Below are 18,049 nucleotides of genomic sequence, written 5' to 3' on the forward strand. Positions count from 1 at the left end.
TTTGCATTAAACTTTGTTTTAATGGTCTCAAAATTTGTGACAGATTTTGGTCAAGTTGTTTCCATTTAAAAAAGGTTACTGATTTTAAAAACTAATAACTTAAGAACTGCCACGAAACAAATGGTCCACAAACATTCCTTTCCTTCTGAAGCTTTTACGATGCATTGTAATCATTAACCAGTCTTTTACTATTAAACTTAAATGGCCAATTGAGACAAACAGTTCTGAGACCATGCTTCCACCACTGATTAAGACTGGGGTGGCAGATGTACAGAATTTTCATTTAGCCTTCTGAGCTTTCTGGGCAGACTTTGTGACCTTGCCAGCACCAGCTGCTTTCTTGTCGACAGCCTTGATGACACCAACAGCAACGGTCTGTCTCATATCACGCACAGCAAAGCGACCTAGGTGTGAAGAAGAGAGTTAACAACCAAGAAACCTTCAAAGAAAGACACTACATCCTAAGGGCAATTATAATATGAAAACACACTTTTCCATTTAAGATGAGCAAAGTGCAAAAAATAATTACTCAGACGCTAACATGAGTTTTCTATTAATATTCTCAAGGAAAAAAGCTAGCTGTATCAAATTGCTATCTGGAACTGATCCAAGAGTATAGAACGGTATACAAATTTACTAACAGCTACTCCAAAACTAACCCTGCCCTGATAAACAAGTTAGGACTAAAATGGCTACTTACCCAGAGGAGGATAGTCAGAGAAGCTCTCCACACACATGGGCTTCCCTGGAATCATGTCAACGATGGCAGCATCTCCAGATTTCAGGAATTTGGGACCATCTTCCAGCTTCTTACCAGAACGACGATCAATCTTCTCCTTCAGCTCAGCAAACTTGCAGGCAATATGAGCAGTGTGGCAATCCAGCACAGGGGCATAGCCAGCACTAATTTGGCCAGGATGATTCAAAATGATAACCTATGGAATAGTTCAAAGAAGAGAAATCTACATCTAGCTGCATACAGTAACTTTAATTCCCATCTAGCTGTATATAAGCTGATATTGACCAAATTAAGAATTGCTAATTACCTGTGCTGTGAACCCAGCAGCTTCCATTGGTGGATCATTTTTGCTGTCACCAGCAACATTACCACGACGGACATCTTTAACAGACACGTTCTTTACGTTGAAGCCAACATTGTCACCAGGCAGAGCTTCACTCAGAGCTTCATGGTGCATCTCCACAGATTTTACTTCAGTTGTAACATTAACTGGGGCAAATGTTACAACCATGCCTGGTTTCAGGATACCAGTTTCCACACGACCAACTGGAACAGTACCAATCCCTTAAGGAAAGAAATATAAAGTTTACATTCATGGCATTACACTAATACTTCACCTACAGAGAAAGAAACAGGAATGGAACAGTGTCACGTGTGGGGAAGTTCAAGTGGATGGGATGGCACAGCTACACACAGAAATGAACTTCCAGTGCCATCTACATTTTTGGAAATGCAAGTTCGATTAAATTATTACCCAATATGAAATTTTTACTTTGTAGGCTCTAGTCCCTCCGATAAAACAATATAAAATTCTTATAGTACATACCACCAATTTTGTAGACATCCTGAAGTGGCAGACGCAGTGGCTTGTCAGTTGGACGAGTTGGTGGCAAGATAGAATCCAGAGCTTCCAGCAGTGTAGTTCCGCTAGCATTGCCATCCTTACGGGTCACTTTCCATCCCTTAAACCAGGGCATCTGCAAAAAGGGGGGGAAATGCAACATGTTACTTTTCTACGAAAGCTCTATAAGCAGTTTTTAGTTACTTTCTGGTGATAACTGAACATAGTTTTCTGGCAAGAATATTGCACAAGTTTTGAACTTTAGCATATAGATTTTGTTAAACATGTGTTGCCAGCCAGATGGGCCGGGTATAAATAATAATTTATTATTATATTATTGTTATTATTATCATTTCCTCATTGCTGCAGAAATCAGATGAGCAACTATTAAAACCTTACATTTATTGTTCTTTTCAAATTCCAAAATTATTTGAGTTGCAGTTTCACAATTCTTGACGAGCATTATTACTTACATTAGAGCTGGGCTCCAACATGTTGTCTCCATTCCAGCCAGAAATTGGCACAAAAGCCACTGTATCGGGATTGTAACCAATTTTCTTGATGTATGTGCTGACTTCTTTGACAATTTCCTCGTATCTCTTCTGGCTGTAAGGTGGCTCGGTGGAATCCATTTTGTTAACACCAACGATGAGCTGTTTTACACCCAGTGTATATGCCAGAAGGGCATGCTCACGGGTCTGCCCGTTCTTGGAGATACCTGCTTCAAATTCACCAACACCAGCCGCAACAATCAGGACAGCACAGTCGGCCTTTAAGAAAAATATGTAATAATTTATTTATACTGTTTTAATCATCATACAGTATTTAGTTTTTATTATAGCCAAAATGGTAAAACTGTTTGCTCACCTGGGAGGTACCAGTAATCATGTTTTTGATGAAGTCTCTGTGTCCAGGGGCATCAATGATAGTGACGTAGTATTTGCTTGTTTCAAACTTCCAAAGAGAAATATCAATGGTGATACCACGTTCACGTTCTGCCTTCAGCTTGTCCAACACCCAGGCATACTTGAAGGAGCCCTTACCCATCTATTTAAAGGGGGAGAAAAATGGCATTAATGTCTCTTGCACTAAACATACAGTAATGAACACATTAACTGAATCTGTTTCTAAAGATAGCACACTTCCATGCTCTGAAATATAATATACAAGCTATGTTTAGCAAATTGCACTTGGCAGAAGCAGTGAAACATTTCACACCTACTTTGCTTACTTAACCCACTGACACGCTAATCCACCATTACCTAATATATGCAATATGAACTGTTCAAACTTTTAGCACCTAGTTTCTTCTGCAAGAATTTTATAGAATTTAGTTCTATGCAAACAGTTGTTTCAACACAAACTAGGAATAAGACGCAAGCTGCCCACACCTCAAAGGAATCAATTTCACAGGATCCTTCCAATGTGGCAAACGTTACATAAATTCAAAAGTTAATGTCAGCTTTCCAGCGGAAGAAATGTGTCTTGTAAAGCTGTCTTTCTGCACCCATTTAAAATTGAAAACCGACAATTGTTTCCAAAGACAAACGCACCTCAGCAGCTTCCTTCTCAAACTTCTCAATGGTCCTCTTATCAATTCCACCACATTTGTAAATCAGGTGACCGGTGGTGGTGGACTTGCCAGAGTCGACGTGTCCGATGACAACGATGTTGATGTGGGTCTTTTCCTTTCCCATTTTGGAATGTTAGTAGATGGTTCTCTTGCTCTTCAGATAAAGCACCTTGGAGGTGTGGGGGGAAAGAGGAATGTAAGAAACAACCACCAGTTTTTATAAAAAGAAAATGCAGTTAAAGCAGAACCCCCTAGTGGAGAGGAGCGTTAACAACACGAGTAGAAGACGCCATGCGGGCTGGCCGTCCAAGGCCGGTTATCTGCTCCCTTTGATTGAAGGGATCGAGGCCGAAACTAGGCCCAAGCCAGCTCCACCCACCGCGGGAGGGCGCGTGAGAGGGGGACGGCGACCACGACGAGGCTAACTTGGGCTAGAATTCCCCTCATAAACTGTTCTCAAGACCCCACCGCGTCGTGGCCATTACAAGATATAGGGAAAGAGGGAGGTTTTTTTAGGCGGGGGAGAGAAGGGCGGCTCCCGCTCCTTTGTGTCGTAAGCCAAGCGAGCACGAGCCCGGGTTGGGCCGGGGAGGGGGATGAGCAAGGAAGAGCGAAGCGTGCCGAAGGTTCGCGTATTGGGGGAGGGGGGGCGGCGGGAGGGGGGAGTCCGGTGAGGAGCGGTAGTTGAGCCACTCGTTGGCTGGCACGCGCGCCCCGCCCGCCCTCCATTTTGTGACGGCAGCAGCGGCGGCGGCCATTTTTCCCCCTCTTCCTTCTAAGCGGAAAGCGGGGGAAAGGGCCGAGAAATGGGGCCTCTTGTAGGTAACAAGAGGATGGGCCGTCGTGTGTCACGGGGCCAGAACTAAAGCAAGGGTACAGTCGAAGAGGCCGCTATGGGAAAGCGGGGCTGTTTTTTAAAGACAATCATGGGGGCACACCTGCCACGACCGCAGCCGGCGCCCCCATCCCGCCCCACCGAGGCTGCCGCGTTTCTCCCCGAAGGGAACACGACACGTGTCTTCGGAACCCTCCCTCCTTCCTTCACTGGCACACTGAGAACGGATCCTCCTCTCGGACTCCCCTCCCCCACCCCACACGAGACACACAATCCCCCCCCTTCCGCACACACCGGGGCATTGTTATTTTTTGAGGGGGGGGCGGACTCAGGGGTGGAGGAACCCATTTGGGTCGCGGCCAAGGCAACTGGGCATGCGCACTTTCCCACCATCGCCCGCCCCCGGCTTCAAACCGCCGCTGTCCCTCTCTCCCTCGGCCCCCCTACCCGTCGCCAGGAACGGCTCTCGGCCGTGCGAGGACCACGTGGGCTTCCCTCAGTCCCCGCCTCCCTCCCAGGCCTGGGCCTATGAACGCGGCCCGCCCGAAAGCCAGCTTACCTCTGAAGCAGCGGCAAACCCGTAGCGAAAAAGGCAGAAGCCGAGAGCGGCGCCCTTTATATAGTTTGAGCCGGGAGGGCGGCGGCCTGAGGGACACGTCACGGCTCCCAGCGTTCCATTCGCTGCTTCTCGGCTCCCCCGCCTTTCGCCCTCCCGCCCCGCACGCCTCCCCTCGAGAGCTGCGTCTAGGGAGAGGGGCAAAACACCTTCTCTTTCACGGAAACGTAACTTTCCATTGAATCGTCCCTCTCCCCTCTCGAAGTCGCATTTCGTGTGCGGAGGGCGTTGAGAGTTTGGAGACACGCCCTCTTCCCTCCTGCAATGCCAGAGTTGGGTTGAGCGGGTCAGTCCAGCTTTCAGCAGTCCCAGCCCATCCCCCCCCATAGTGCCTGGCTGGAGGGAGCGCCCATCCCCCGGCCGTATCCTCCTTTCACACATGCACGCCGCCGAGTCCTCCCTAGTTTCTGTCCCCACACTTCACACCCGTCTTCCCACCTCGGCGCTTCCCTTTAATTCACTCTTGGGAGCATGTCTCACCGAAAAGCACATTTTTGTTTCACTTCAGTCCTTCCCTTCCTGTTCCTCACACCGTAAGTCCGTAGCTATGCACCCGAACCATGCATGCATCCTTCGCCCGCTCTTTACGTTATGCTCATTCATACATCTCTCAGTACCACGCCATGCAAAAAAACCCCACGCTCTCTTATCTAGACGCAGTAGATTTTGCCCCTTCCCCTCCGCAGTGCCTTACCTGCGAAATAAGCAATATTTCTTCTCGATTTCTTCTGAAGTTTCATTTGCGTTTAAAGCTACTGTTAACCACAACACCTAAGAGCTTCAATTTATTTTTAGGAATGTTATTCATGCACATTGTAAAATTTGAATACAAAGAGCATCAGCGAGGCTTGGAAACACAAGAGCATTCCCTGCCTTTTCATTGTTTATAACCGGCTTTTACATTTATTTCATAAACGACAGAAACATATTGCAATATTTCAAACAATGAAAATCCGGACAGTTTTGTATGCCAACCCTAAATTTGAAGAAATGATACAGCCCTGCCATAAACACCGATTGTCACCAATCCAGCTAAAGTTAGTTATGCTTAAATCTCAAATGTTTAAGAGCATAATAAGAGGCTGTGGAATCAAGCCAGAGGCCCATCTAGTGCAGCATCCTGTCATCACAGTGGCCAACCACATGCCTGTAGGAAACCCACAAGCAGGATTCGAGCCCAAGAGCACTTCCCATGGTTTCCAGCAACTGTATAGAAGCATTACTGCCTCCAACCGCGCAAGCAGAGCACAACCTTTATGACTAGTAGCTGTAGGCTGAAGTTACATGTGATTTATGTGCCCCGTTAAGTTTAGTTGCACTTCAGTGTACAATGGTTATAATCCTATCTGCTCTTACTTGGGAACAAGCCCTGGTGAATTCAGTGGAATTTACTTCCCAGTAAAATACGCACAGGACTTCTCTAGACTGAGCATAACTTGGAAGTAAGCTAACCATGGACTTGTGCAAACTGCAAAGAAGAATTCAGCAGCGTCTTTTGCTGTCTTAGTTTTAATTCTATGCCATTGGCAGCATGTGCAACAGAGGTAGTCGCTATTCCTTTCTTAAATATACTTCTGAGAACCTATTAAATGGCAAAAAGTATAAACTGAAAAAACTTTTGTCCTTTCACTAGCCACTTGTTTTTGACATGTGACAAATAAATCACAAACAAACTACTTTTCAGATAGTGATTTGAAATAGCTCCAGGCACACTGGGGTGGTGGTGGGAGAAATCCAAAAGATTTGCATTCACAGACAGAATCATCCTGGTATCGGGGCTCATTCACTGTGAGCTGTTTCACTGATGTAAGTATAAACAAAGTGGTCAGTCAGTTTGCTAATTCCTCCTTAAGGAAACCATAATCCATAAATTGTTTAATGTTCTCCAAAGCATTAAAATGCTCCTTCAATCCTGAGCATGTTTACTCAGAAGTAAGTTCCACTCTATGGAATGTGTGTTGAACTTTATTTTCCTCCCACTGATCTCAGGCTGCAATCCTACCTAAACACACCTACTTTAGCCCCATTTAAAACAGTCCTATTAAAAACAATGAGCTTCCAATGCACGCATTACAGATTATGCTATGTATGGAATTTATTTACTGGTGAACCTATTGAGAATAAGGCTGCAAGTCACATTGGGCTCAAGTACCTGGAGACTTCACTATTTTGTTTACTTTAGAGGTGACCTTCTTTAGGTTTCTCAGAGGACAACTAATCATTACTGAGTAAAAGAGGCACGCACTAATTACAGACCCACAGTAGATAAAATTCACAGTTCCCCAGATTCTCATGAAATCTGTCCCACAATGCATACCTGGAATGGGGGTGCTGAAGATTCCTTTTGGACTTGTAGGCCTTCTGATTGCAGCAGGAAAGTTAACTAGGCTAGAGAGGGATCTGCAATGACATGAAGGAAAGCAGCTGCTTAAACAAATACAAGGAACTTGCTCACAAGGATTTTTGTATTTGGCAATAACAGCTCATTGTTTTCTAACAGGTAAAATCCAGGCATAACGTATGTACCATCTCAGTGAATACTGAAGGCTGAAATCCTAACCCCATTTACCTGGGAATAGATTCTGTTCAACATTTTTTTAGTCAGCCTGCGCTGGCCCCGCAATTTTGAAAGGCAACGTTTGCCACATTCCTCAAACTAATCAATTTGAGGAAATGATCGAAATTAAAGTGGTGAGCTATTGCAGAGCTATTGTACCCCATGCAGTCAACAGCCAGCCTTGCCCCATTGTCTGGTCCTCTTCCCAATTAGGCAGACATCCACCTTTATTCAAAAGCACAGCAAAGGTTGGTGGCAGATGGGTGGGAGAAGAGCAGCCTAATAAAGGGGGGGGGGATAAACTAGGCTAGCAGCAGCAGCAGCAGCAGCAGCATGACCACCGCCAAGGGATCCCCCTCCCCTAAAGTACCCCCTCAAGCCTAGCAACACCTCAGGTGAACACAGTACATTCACTAGCCAAAGGCAGTTAAAAGAAAAGAACATAAAATTACACAAACTGCATATGCACAAACTTGGTATTCAGACCAGCAAATAATCCCTTTTCTATAACCTGCCAGTCAGGTAGGAAGCAAAACCACTAGAGCGTGATGTCCCCAATTTCTATTCTAGGATGGTCACCCAGAAGCATACCATTGTCAATTACATTGAAAACCACTATAAGATCCAGGAGAGTCAACAGGATTACACCTCCCTGTCTTCTTCCCCGTGTAGATGATCCACCAGTGCAGTCAAACCAGTTTAAACTTCAAAAAGGTGGTCTGGAAGCTAAGTGATTTTATGGATAGTGATAATAAGGAGGTGTGTTAATGTCTGACATTAGTATTGGTTGCTTTTGCCAAGCCAGTTCCTTTAGCCTTGGGAAAATGAATCCATAGGTTCCATATGCCCATAAAAATTAATGTGATAATTCCAGATCCTCATTCCCCCTGCCCCAGTTGTCAAATAGCAGCATGGTTTAAAAGTAGCAAGTGGTTTACTTTTGATCCCATCTAAGAAGTACACCTAAGTCGTGCAGAAAGGCACCCTAACTTGATGAATGAGAATTTGGAAAACTGCAGGGCTTAGAATATCTGCTCTTCCTTATAAAGGCAATGTGCATTAATTACCTATATAAAGTTCCCACAAAAGACTGCAGAAATACTGATTAGAACTGAAAGGACTAGTTTGGACTGTCAGAACTACTAGTTTCTCTCAAGTACAAATTGTGGGAGGTATATGAATCCCAAATAGACAGATTTGCTTTGGGACGGGTCGGGAGGAATGGTTACCAACCGCAGGTTACTCTTCATTAATTACAGAGGAACCCCTTTATAGTAGGAAGGCCAGACGGAAAAGAGGTCAGTGCTCCTGGATATTTAACAGTGGTACAGAAGAGAGGGTTTCAGCAAGTGTAACTTGTCATCCTAGCCTTGTCCTCTTCTCTACCTGGTCACACTAAGATGCTTCTTCCTTCACTCACCTCAACAGTTCCCTTTCAAATATACCTCACTGTGGCTTGGGGAGAGGGTTTTTTTTAATGGAGATCACCATCAACTGCCAAGACATGTTAATGAAAATCGGTCTGTTATGGTGATGGTAGAGACTTGACAAGCAAAGTTCAGTAAAATGCCCCTCTTATCAAAGTATGGATTATTCAAGTCCTCTCCCAGATCACTTGATCTTACAGAGAATAGAACTATCTCCGGGGGGGTGGGAATTGAAATTGCAGTCTAACTATCCAATTGATATGCAGCTCAAACACTGAGGAGAGCTAGAAACTGAAGTGACCAGTTAAGAATCTCATTAAGAAAATGTAATAAAGGTCACTATGGAGATTGATTCAGATGGGGCAATATGAAAGTTCAGACTTAGCTCACAGACAAAAGGTGGGAGTAATCTCCACACATATCTAAGAATAGAGGACATCAGGATATGGAGGGCACAATCTTTGACTCTGTGCAAGTGTGAATCTCAAGATGGCAACAGCATTGACATGGAGTACTTGTAATGTTGCCATGTTTTGTTTTGAACTTCCTTCTGCCTCTCTGTGCTTTTAACATAGCAGAAATAGAAACATTTGCAGGTGATACTGCTTATAAATTACCTCCACGCTGCGACTAAACTGCGCCTAACAGTTTCTGCAATGAACCTATAAAAGCCACAGGAGCAAGGTCGGAACCTTTATCTGAACAGTTGGTAACTGTATTTACAAGCTGGAAGACCGTTATGATTGTATCCTTGGTACTGTTGTGAATTGGGAAAGGGGATTAGGTAGTATGATGCCTAAATCAGTGGAATTTGGGTGGCAAATCCCAAAAGAGGACAGAGCTCTTGCGGCTTTAATAGTCATGCAGTCATTCCAGCAGGTGTTGTTTGCATGACCATTGCTAAAGGTATAGGAGCCTTGCCATCTCTTTCTTCTGGCCATCCTATATGAAATCAGCACCACCATATTCCTATGCTGTACATAGCAAATTAGTACGTTAGGGAGACAGCTGAACGAAAATATCTTCATCGGCATCAGTTTTTTCTTCTGTGGAAAGGGAATAGTTTTGTGTTGATGAATGCTGAATCCTGTGACATTTCCCATCACTGCAATTTGATATGATCCATTCTAGACACAAGTTTATTATCTCACCTGCTCCTTGTAAGAACAAAGGCTGCAATCCAATACACACTGGACTGGCATTGAATGCAATAGGACTTGCTTCTGGCTGGGCATGCATAGGATTGTGCTGCAAAAAAGCCTTTGAAAAGATCATAGTGCCTTTGTGAACCAATATCATTCATTGTAGAGGAAGGTGATTTTGTCAGCTCTGTCAAAGGTTAAAAACTTTCCTCTCAAAGGTTTCTATGTAGACTTTAGCCTTGTTGGCTCATTTTCTCTTGTGAGTCATCGTTCAGGGCATTGGCACTCAGTCTGGCATGCAGAACTGTCATACTCTGCCGAGTTGTCACGTCAGCTGTGAACATTCCAGAATATCATATAATGTAATAGTCCCTCCCTTGCTGCCTGTAGGGGTATTGCGTCTTTAACAGCTACTTGACATGCAGAAAGTTAACATGTGTAGCTTTCCACATCTCCATGCTGAGAAAAGCTGCACCAGCTGGATTTCTGCTTCTTGTGCAACTGTTAAAGAGGCACAGAATCTCTGTTGGAAGAACAAAAAGCAGAAAGTCCAGATAGTGAGAAAGGAGGAAAGAAAGAAATATTATAAGAATTTAAACCTTCAGTAAAACATATTTGCGGTATATGCTAGGGAATAACTATGTTGTTTCTTTAAATAGTTTCTGTGTGCTCAAGGTGGTAGATGATCCAAATTTTAAGGCAAAACAAAAGCTAAAGCCAACACATAGCAGTGACATAAAACATTGTTGCTCATCATGAAAATTGAAAGCAAACCTCCCAGTGCCTGGGAGCTTTCCTAAGCTGTGCACAGTTGCCACCCATCCCATCAAGTTCTCTGGGCAGTTTAAATAGACAGTAAAATGCAAAATTCAATCTATAATAAAATCCTTTAAAACAAAACCAACAATTTACAAAAGCAGAAAGTGCAGCAACCCCCCCCCTCCAATTTGTAACCAACTGATATCTTGACTTCAGTTGTGCAGTACAGTAATGTTATTGCTTTATTGTGATTCTTTTAGTGTAAGCCATTTTGGGTAGAGTTATGATCCTGAGAAGGGGAATAAAAATCATTTAAATAAATAAAATAAATAAATGATGGTAGTGAGAAAAGTTCTTTGCCACCATATGTGCCACCTCTTAGGCCTACACACGGGCTCTGTGAAGTGTTCAGTAAGATTTGGCAATAATTTTTCATCACAACACTAAGTAAAACATGTCCAAAGGCTAGTAGAACCTCTGTCCTATGACAGCCTGCTAACGTAATAAGAATTTCCCTTTTTATCTGCTACTATCACTAAAAAGTTAAGAGTTGCACACATGACAAAGGGTTCTTGCTTTGCATCTGTCTGAGGTTAACCAAGACTGAATCTGCCAGAGCAGTTTGACATTTTACGAAGCCTTGTTTTGTTTGTTTTATGTAACCCTTATGAACAATTAAATATCTGAATTTGCCATGATTTCTTTTGCTTGTTTTCAAGTAAGTGCTCAGAAATACATCCTTTTATTTTATACTATCAGTTTATATATTGGCAATAATGCTACCTGCTCGATCTGTGCATAAACTTCTGGTGAATTTAAATCCTTCCACGTTTCCACCACAGTCTCCCCCCCCCCCCCTGCAATCAGCGAGGCTTACACAATCAAGACTTGTTGGCAGCTCATCTGAGAGCCTACGTTGGAGAAATCTCATAGGATTAACTCCTCATTGTGCAGTGCCAGCTAAAAATGTAATATAAATAGGAAATGCTGCTCAGATTAAGTTGTAGAATGTGGATCCATGATGGAAAGGTACATGGGGCTGCGCTAGTAACTTTAGTATGGTGGCTTAATTCAGCGTTCCCCAACTTGGTGCCCTCCAGTTGAAGCAGATGAGAGTAGTCCAAGATATCTGGAGGGCACCAGGTAGGGAAAGCTGGCCTAATTACATAGAAGTCTGCAATGAGTTTGTAATCTATCTTTGTGATACTGTATTAGGATTTTCCTCGTTAATCTGAAGCTCTGTATGGAAGCAAAACCAGAGCTCCTGGATCGATCTGCCAGTATTTACTTCAATTGATTTTGTAAAGCAAGCGAGGACAGAAGGCAAATCAGGATATACTCATCTCTGTCTGGTTTACAGTAGAATGGCAAGGGTTTCTGACTCCCAGTTGTTCAAAAATCACAACACAAAATGACTTATCCTGCCTAATTAGGCTGCTGAGGTGAAGAAAGCTAAGCAGGAGAGGATTTTTGTGTGAAAAGATGGTGATCTCAATCCATTTCTGGTATGAAATCAAATCCTTCAATTCAGAATGTGCTCAGAGGCACCTTGTCCTTTAATACTACCTGTATGTCTTTCAAAGAAGAAGAGTTTGGATTTGATACCCCGCTTTATCACTACCCGAAGGAGTCTCAAAGCGGCTAACATTCTCCTTTCCCTTCCTCCCCCACAACAAACACTCTGTGAGGTGAGTGAGGCTGAGAGACTTCAAAGAAGTGTGACTAGCCCAAGGTCACCCAGCAGCTGCATGTGGAGGAGCGGGGAAGCAAACCCGGTTCACCAGATTACAAGTCCACTGCTCTTAACCACTACACCACGTTGGCTCTTTTGTACCTGCTTCTGCGTAGGAGGTCTTGGGATCCGGCTAAAAAAACAAACTAGATCCAACACACTTGAAATCTGTCTACCTCTGTTGTAAGGACCATAAATAACATCTAAAGTGTGTATCGTCAAGAGAGATAGTAAAATTCCCATTATCTGAACTTCCATTATCCAACTGCCCTTTATGCTTTGGCTTCCCCCTAATTTCTCTCTTCATAATTTCATGTTGATCCAGCCATATTCAGTGATCACTTCAGAGTCACAGAGGATGAGCAATACATCACATGTGTTGTTAAAGGAAACAGCCTACAGGTCCTAAAAATACACAATTTTTTTTTGCAAATAATTTTTTATGGTGCTGTCGGGGATGTACTTGTGAATGCTTGACTTCAAATAGCAACTACAGGCTCAGTTGCAGATTTGATAGGTAAAACACCGCTGCATCTAAAATTGGCATTCAGATTATAATGAGGACATCCAAATTTGTTTTTGAAAACAGTGTGAGGAGAGGGGGTGCAGTTCTTGTGGTGAGGAAGAGATATTTTCTTATTTGCACCTCATTATTTGCATCTCAGTTCCAGGGCAGGGGTAACTAACCTGTGGTCCTATCATACCTGACGGTTTGCCCTGTTGTTGGCTGTGATTAATAAGAGTTGGAGTCCAACAACATCTGGAAGGCTGCAGGTTCCTCATCTGTTCCATGGTTTAGTCAGAGCTTTGAAAAGGAAGAACCAAGCTCTGGTGGGTTTCCTTATCTCAAACAAAGCCGAGGAGAAACCTCTGGAACAACATCTGAAGCAAAAGTTTTCAACATGCCAGTGACTTCTGAGATTTGGCTTGCTGTTGTAGGCCTAGTAACGGTGAATGTTGTACAGTGGTACCTCAGGTTACATACGCATCAGGTTATATACACTTCAGGTTACAGACTCCGCTAACCCAGAAATAGTGCTTCAGGTTAAGAACTTTGCTTCAGGATGAGAACAGAAATCGTGCAGCGGTGGCGCGGCAGCAGCAGGAGGCCCCATTAGCTAAAGTGGTGCTTCAGGTTAAGAACAGTTTCAGGTTAAGAACGGACCTCCAGAACGAATTAAGTACTTAACCCGAGGTACCACTGTAATGGTGAATGTTGTGTATGAGGACGGGGTCCTTACCATCCCCCGCCCCTGAAGGGGACATAAAAATAGTTCAAGTTAAGGAAAGGAAAGCTCTTTGTCACCAACAAGCCTCAGTCTGTGCCCTTTAGCAAGTCACTGCTCTAGGTCCTGAAACAAACAAACAAACAAAAATGCCCTCTTTGGGCATCTTCCTCCGAAACAGAGCTAGGCAGATGGGCTAGCTTGCAACAAACATGATATAGAGCAGGGGTAGGCAACCTAAGGTCCGTGGGCCAGACGCAGCGCAATTGCCTTCTCAATCTGGCCTGCGGACCGTTTGGGAATCAGTGTGTTTTTATATGAATATAATGTGTCCTTTTATTTAAAATGCATCTCTAGGTTATTTGTGGTGCCTGCCTGGTGTTTTTACATGAGTACAATGCGTGCTTTTATTTAAAATGCATCTCTGGGTTATTTGTGGGGCATAGGAATTCCTTCATTCCCGCCCCCCAAATATAGTCCAGCCCACTACATGGTCTGAGATATGGTGGACTGGCCCACAGCTGAAAAAGGTTGCTGACCCCTGATATAGAGAATATCTGTTCCCTCTGATTGTGAAGAAGAGGAGAGAATTGTCAGTGCACACAGAGAGCTTTTTCTTGCTCCTGCGTCACAAAATGTGTTCGACAATGTTCCCCTGTCTACCCAGCTGCTAAAGGCACCGGGACTCAATTCTAATTTGCCCATGGCTGCACTAATATGTATTTTATGGTGGTTTTATTATGTTACATTGTGTACTACATTGGGAGCTTTTCTGAGTCAGTGTTAGAAAGAAAGTTATGGACTCTGCTTACTAATAGAGATGAATTAGATTTTTTTTGGGCACGAGCATGAAAAGAGCAAGAATCCTCTAGACTGGAAATTTGGTGATTAGAATTTGAGGTGTTGAAGAAATTTAACTCAGCAAGGCAGACTAGACAGAGGGACAACAGTTTTTTTGAAAATTGAAGCTGTTTATGGCATATTGGAAGGGACACGGGTGGCACTGTGGGTTAAACCACAGAGCCTAGGACTTGCCGATCAGAAGGTCGGCAGTTCGAATCCCCGTGATGGGGTGAGCTCCCATTGCTCGGTCCCTGCTCCTGCCAACCTAGCAGTTTGAAAGCATGTCAAAGTGCAGGTAGATAAATACCGGTAGGTACTGCTCCGGTGGGAAGGTAAACGGTGTCTCCGTGCGCTGCTCTGGTTCGCCAGAAGCGGCTTAGCCATGCTGGCCACATGACCCGGAAGCTGTACGCCGGCTCCCTCGGCCAATAAAGCGAGATGAGCGCCGCAACCCCAGAGTCGGTCACGACTGGACCTAATAGTCAGGGGTCCCTTTACCTTTACCTATAATGGCATATTGGAATGAAAAGGCAGATGACACAGTAAATCCCTACATACTTTTTGGGTAAAATATAATATTACAAATAATTAAAGTCTAATTGTTCTTGGCTGAAAAAGGATATTTAATGTATAGGCAAAAAATTATTATGTGGCTTTATATTAAAACGTCCGTATGTGTGTGTGTGTGTATGATTATACGACTTTGGAAAGGGAAATATATCAACAGTGATCATAGTTAAGGATACTGCAGGGGATAATAATAATTGCTAGAAATTGCTTTAATAATTGCTTTATAAAGAAAATGTTATGCTTGATTTTTAGTCAGATTATCAGTAGTTCTGTTGGTATGTTTCACCTTGGTTGTTTTACATGTCCTGAATGCTTTGAAATTGTTTAGAATTCCATTTATAACCCGTAAGAGAGAAAACCCATTCTGCATTGAGGGAAGGGCAGTGGCGATATACTAAAAAGTTTCCTTTAGTCTGCAGCCCGGATATTGCTCTCTCTCTCGATTGTTCCAGAGGCATGAACGAGAGCTCAGCAGAGTGCGCTTAGTCATTTTAAATCCCCCTCTTTTGTCTCCTCTGCCAGGAACAGAACCGCTTAGAAGAGTAACTTTCTTGCTTGGTACATATTGAGACAAAGCAATTGACAGCCACATAGCTGTGTTTCATGCCTCAGCAAAAAGATCGTCAGTCACTCACTCATTTGAGGGCTTGCACATTAAAACTCTCTCTCTCTCTCTTTTTCTTTATGGAAAGCTCATGCGCACAGCGCAATCCAGTGCTTGACTGTTTATTAGTAAGTCCCATTTGAATTCAGTGGGGCTTATCCCCAGGAAACTGGGTACAGGAATGTAGCTTAGTCATCGAAGTCTGTGCTGAATCTCCTGAAGGAATACAGCTCCAATATGATTCACGAAAGGGTGGGGAATCTGAAGTTTTAAATGCCAGTACACCCAGCTGCTACCATCTGTCTCTCAGAATCAGATATTTACTTGCATTTGACAGATTCCCCAGCACAGTGCAAAGCATCACAAAGCTTCTTAGCTTGTTTAAGAATGGTCTGGACTTAGGACCAATAGTAGAAGAGAAATTGGTTGGCAGGTGCCACGGAAAGATCCTAAGCTGCTGGGTGCAGTAGGTAACACCCTTAATTTTAAAGAAAGGGTAGAGGTGGGGAGAATATGCCAGCAGGGAAAGGAAAGCAAGGAATTTCCTGTACTTTTACGACCATTGCTATTCATATCACAGAAGTTACGATAGCAAAATTCAAAAGTTGGAAAAAGCAAGTTAGCAGCTGTCATTCAACCCTATACAGGGGTACCTCTGGTTACGTACTTAATTCGTTCTGGAGGTCTGTTCTTAACCTGAAACTGTTCTTAACCTGAAGACCACTTTAGCTAATGGGGCCTCCTGCTGCCGCTGCGCCGCCAAAGCACGATTTCTGTTCTCATCCTGAAGCAAAGTTCTTAACCTGAAGCACTATTTCTGGGTTAACAGTGTCTGTAACCTGAAGCGTATGTAACCTGAAGTGGATGTAACCTGAGGTACCACTGTAAAAGCTTTGGGGGGGGGAAGCATCTGCTCATATATATTGGGGGTGCAAAACTAACCTGGGCTTGAATGTGTTGTTTCAAAGGGGCTGCACATACACACACAGCAATGACCAGGGACTTTACCCTGATCATCCAAGCTGCAGATGGGCACCGTAATTAACCAACCTTGCACCACAGACTAGAGTTTGTACCAGACCCATATAATCAAACTTCCATTAAAACGTCTGCTGAAATAAAAGTATTCAGCAGCCACTGAAAGTTCAGTAGGGAGTTGACCTGTCTGAGCTCAATTGAGAATTCCATGCATTTGTTACTTATGTTACACATTTTTCTGTTTTTATATTGTAAACCACCCTGTCATCCTTGGATGAAGGGCGGTATAAAAATTTAGCAAGTTTAACAAAATGGTCATCCCAACTCCTCCATTTCCAACCTTAGCTTGCAACTTGAAAGCATAGAAACCTAGGGTTGTAGCCAAGTCACAAGTCATTGGGATGAATTTAAGTTAATGATATCCACTGATTTCAAAGGGACTCTCTCAGTATGACTTAGTGGGATACAGCCTAGAATCTGGATTCATCCTTACATTCTAAAGCCTAGTCACTTTTAGGTGGAGGTAAGGTTTATTCATTCCATAGTACAGGTACTTTCAAGCAAGCACGGTTAAGATTATAACCTGATCTTGAAATCACTGGGACTGGGTTGCAAGAATCGCCTTGGGCCAATGTGTAAATGCTGTCAGAATTGAGTAGGGAAGTGTTTACTGGATAACAGCACTTCAGATTGCAGATAGCATTTAGGTTGGGGGGATGACAAACTGTATATTTGAATGGTCTCCCATAGAAAAGTACTATTAAAAACGCATGTCAGAGTAAAGGCTGTATATGAAATCCCTTATTTTTCTATGCATGGCAAGTATCTTTTTCCTACTGAGCAGCTATTTAAAAGGTGGTATTAAAAGCCCCCTTCCAGCATCATTTTCACTCCTAGTCTAGAGGCTGGCACCTATCCATTTTTTAAAAAAATCTAAAAAAATAAATGGAAATTTTACATTAATTTTCAAATATAGTTAGAAAGAACCTGTTCCCCCGTACAATGAAGCAAGCAACAATGTCAGCACAATACTCAATACACAGGTTCACCTGTGGTGTAATGTTAAGTGTCAGATATATTTGCTGTCATTATAAAAGGTTCTGAGTGGATACCACATTTCTATACAGAAAAATGAATTGTGAACACCATTTAATGCTTAACATGCTAAGTTTCTCCATTAGTGCTACTGCCCACATCTTCTCTGTCCACAGAGAGTTGAAGATGATCCAGATATTTCAAATTCTGCACAATGAGCTGTTGATCTGCCACAAACAAGAATGCAGCAAGTTCTTTGTGTTGGTCTTTCGGTTCATTGTGAAAGATGCTCAATAAAGCCAATTGTGGCGTGCAATGCCCAGTCTGTTGTGTCAGCCACACATTCACTTTAGATATCCATTCCAGCACCCAAAGAATCACCATCGGCCATCTTGAATACAGAAGCTGAACGAGGCTGAGCATATAGCGATTATAGACAAGAAGAGTCACCAGTCATGTGTGTGCTACAACACAGGTGTCCCTTCCAAAAAAGCAAAACCTACTGTTATTACTAATGGCAGCCTTCATATTAGGATCTGTAGTTGCATGGTAAGCACACAAAACACACCAAC

At 43.3% G+C, this 18,049-nt stretch overlaps 1 protein-coding gene across 1 annotated transcript; it reads right to left on the bottom strand.

Annotated features, from left to right (window-relative positions):
- On the bottom strand, window positions 1-4,698 carry EEF1A1 (eukaryotic translation elongation factor 1 alpha 1). Its single transcript, XM_081856032.1, has 8 exons — window positions 4,548-4,698; window positions 3,134-3,322; window positions 2,448-2,627; window positions 2,054-2,350; window positions 1,566-1,716; window positions 1,047-1,303; window positions 701-935; window positions 1-404 (listed from the first exon to the last, which is right to left on the bottom strand). Exons 2-8 carry the CDS (start codon window positions 3,275-3,277, stop codon window positions 280-282), a joined length of 1,389 nt encoding a protein of 462 aa, XP_081712158.1. The 5' UTR covers window positions 3,278-3,322; window positions 4,548-4,698; the 3' UTR covers window positions 1-279.
- Window positions 4,699-18,049: the final 13,351 nt, after the last annotated feature.

The sequence above is a fragment of the Podarcis erhardii genome, assembly GCF_964252035.2.
Source record: "Podarcis erhardii genome assembly, chromosome: 3".
Classification (NCBI taxonomy): Eukaryota; Metazoa; Chordata; class Lepidosauria; order Squamata; family Lacertidae; genus Podarcis; species Podarcis erhardii.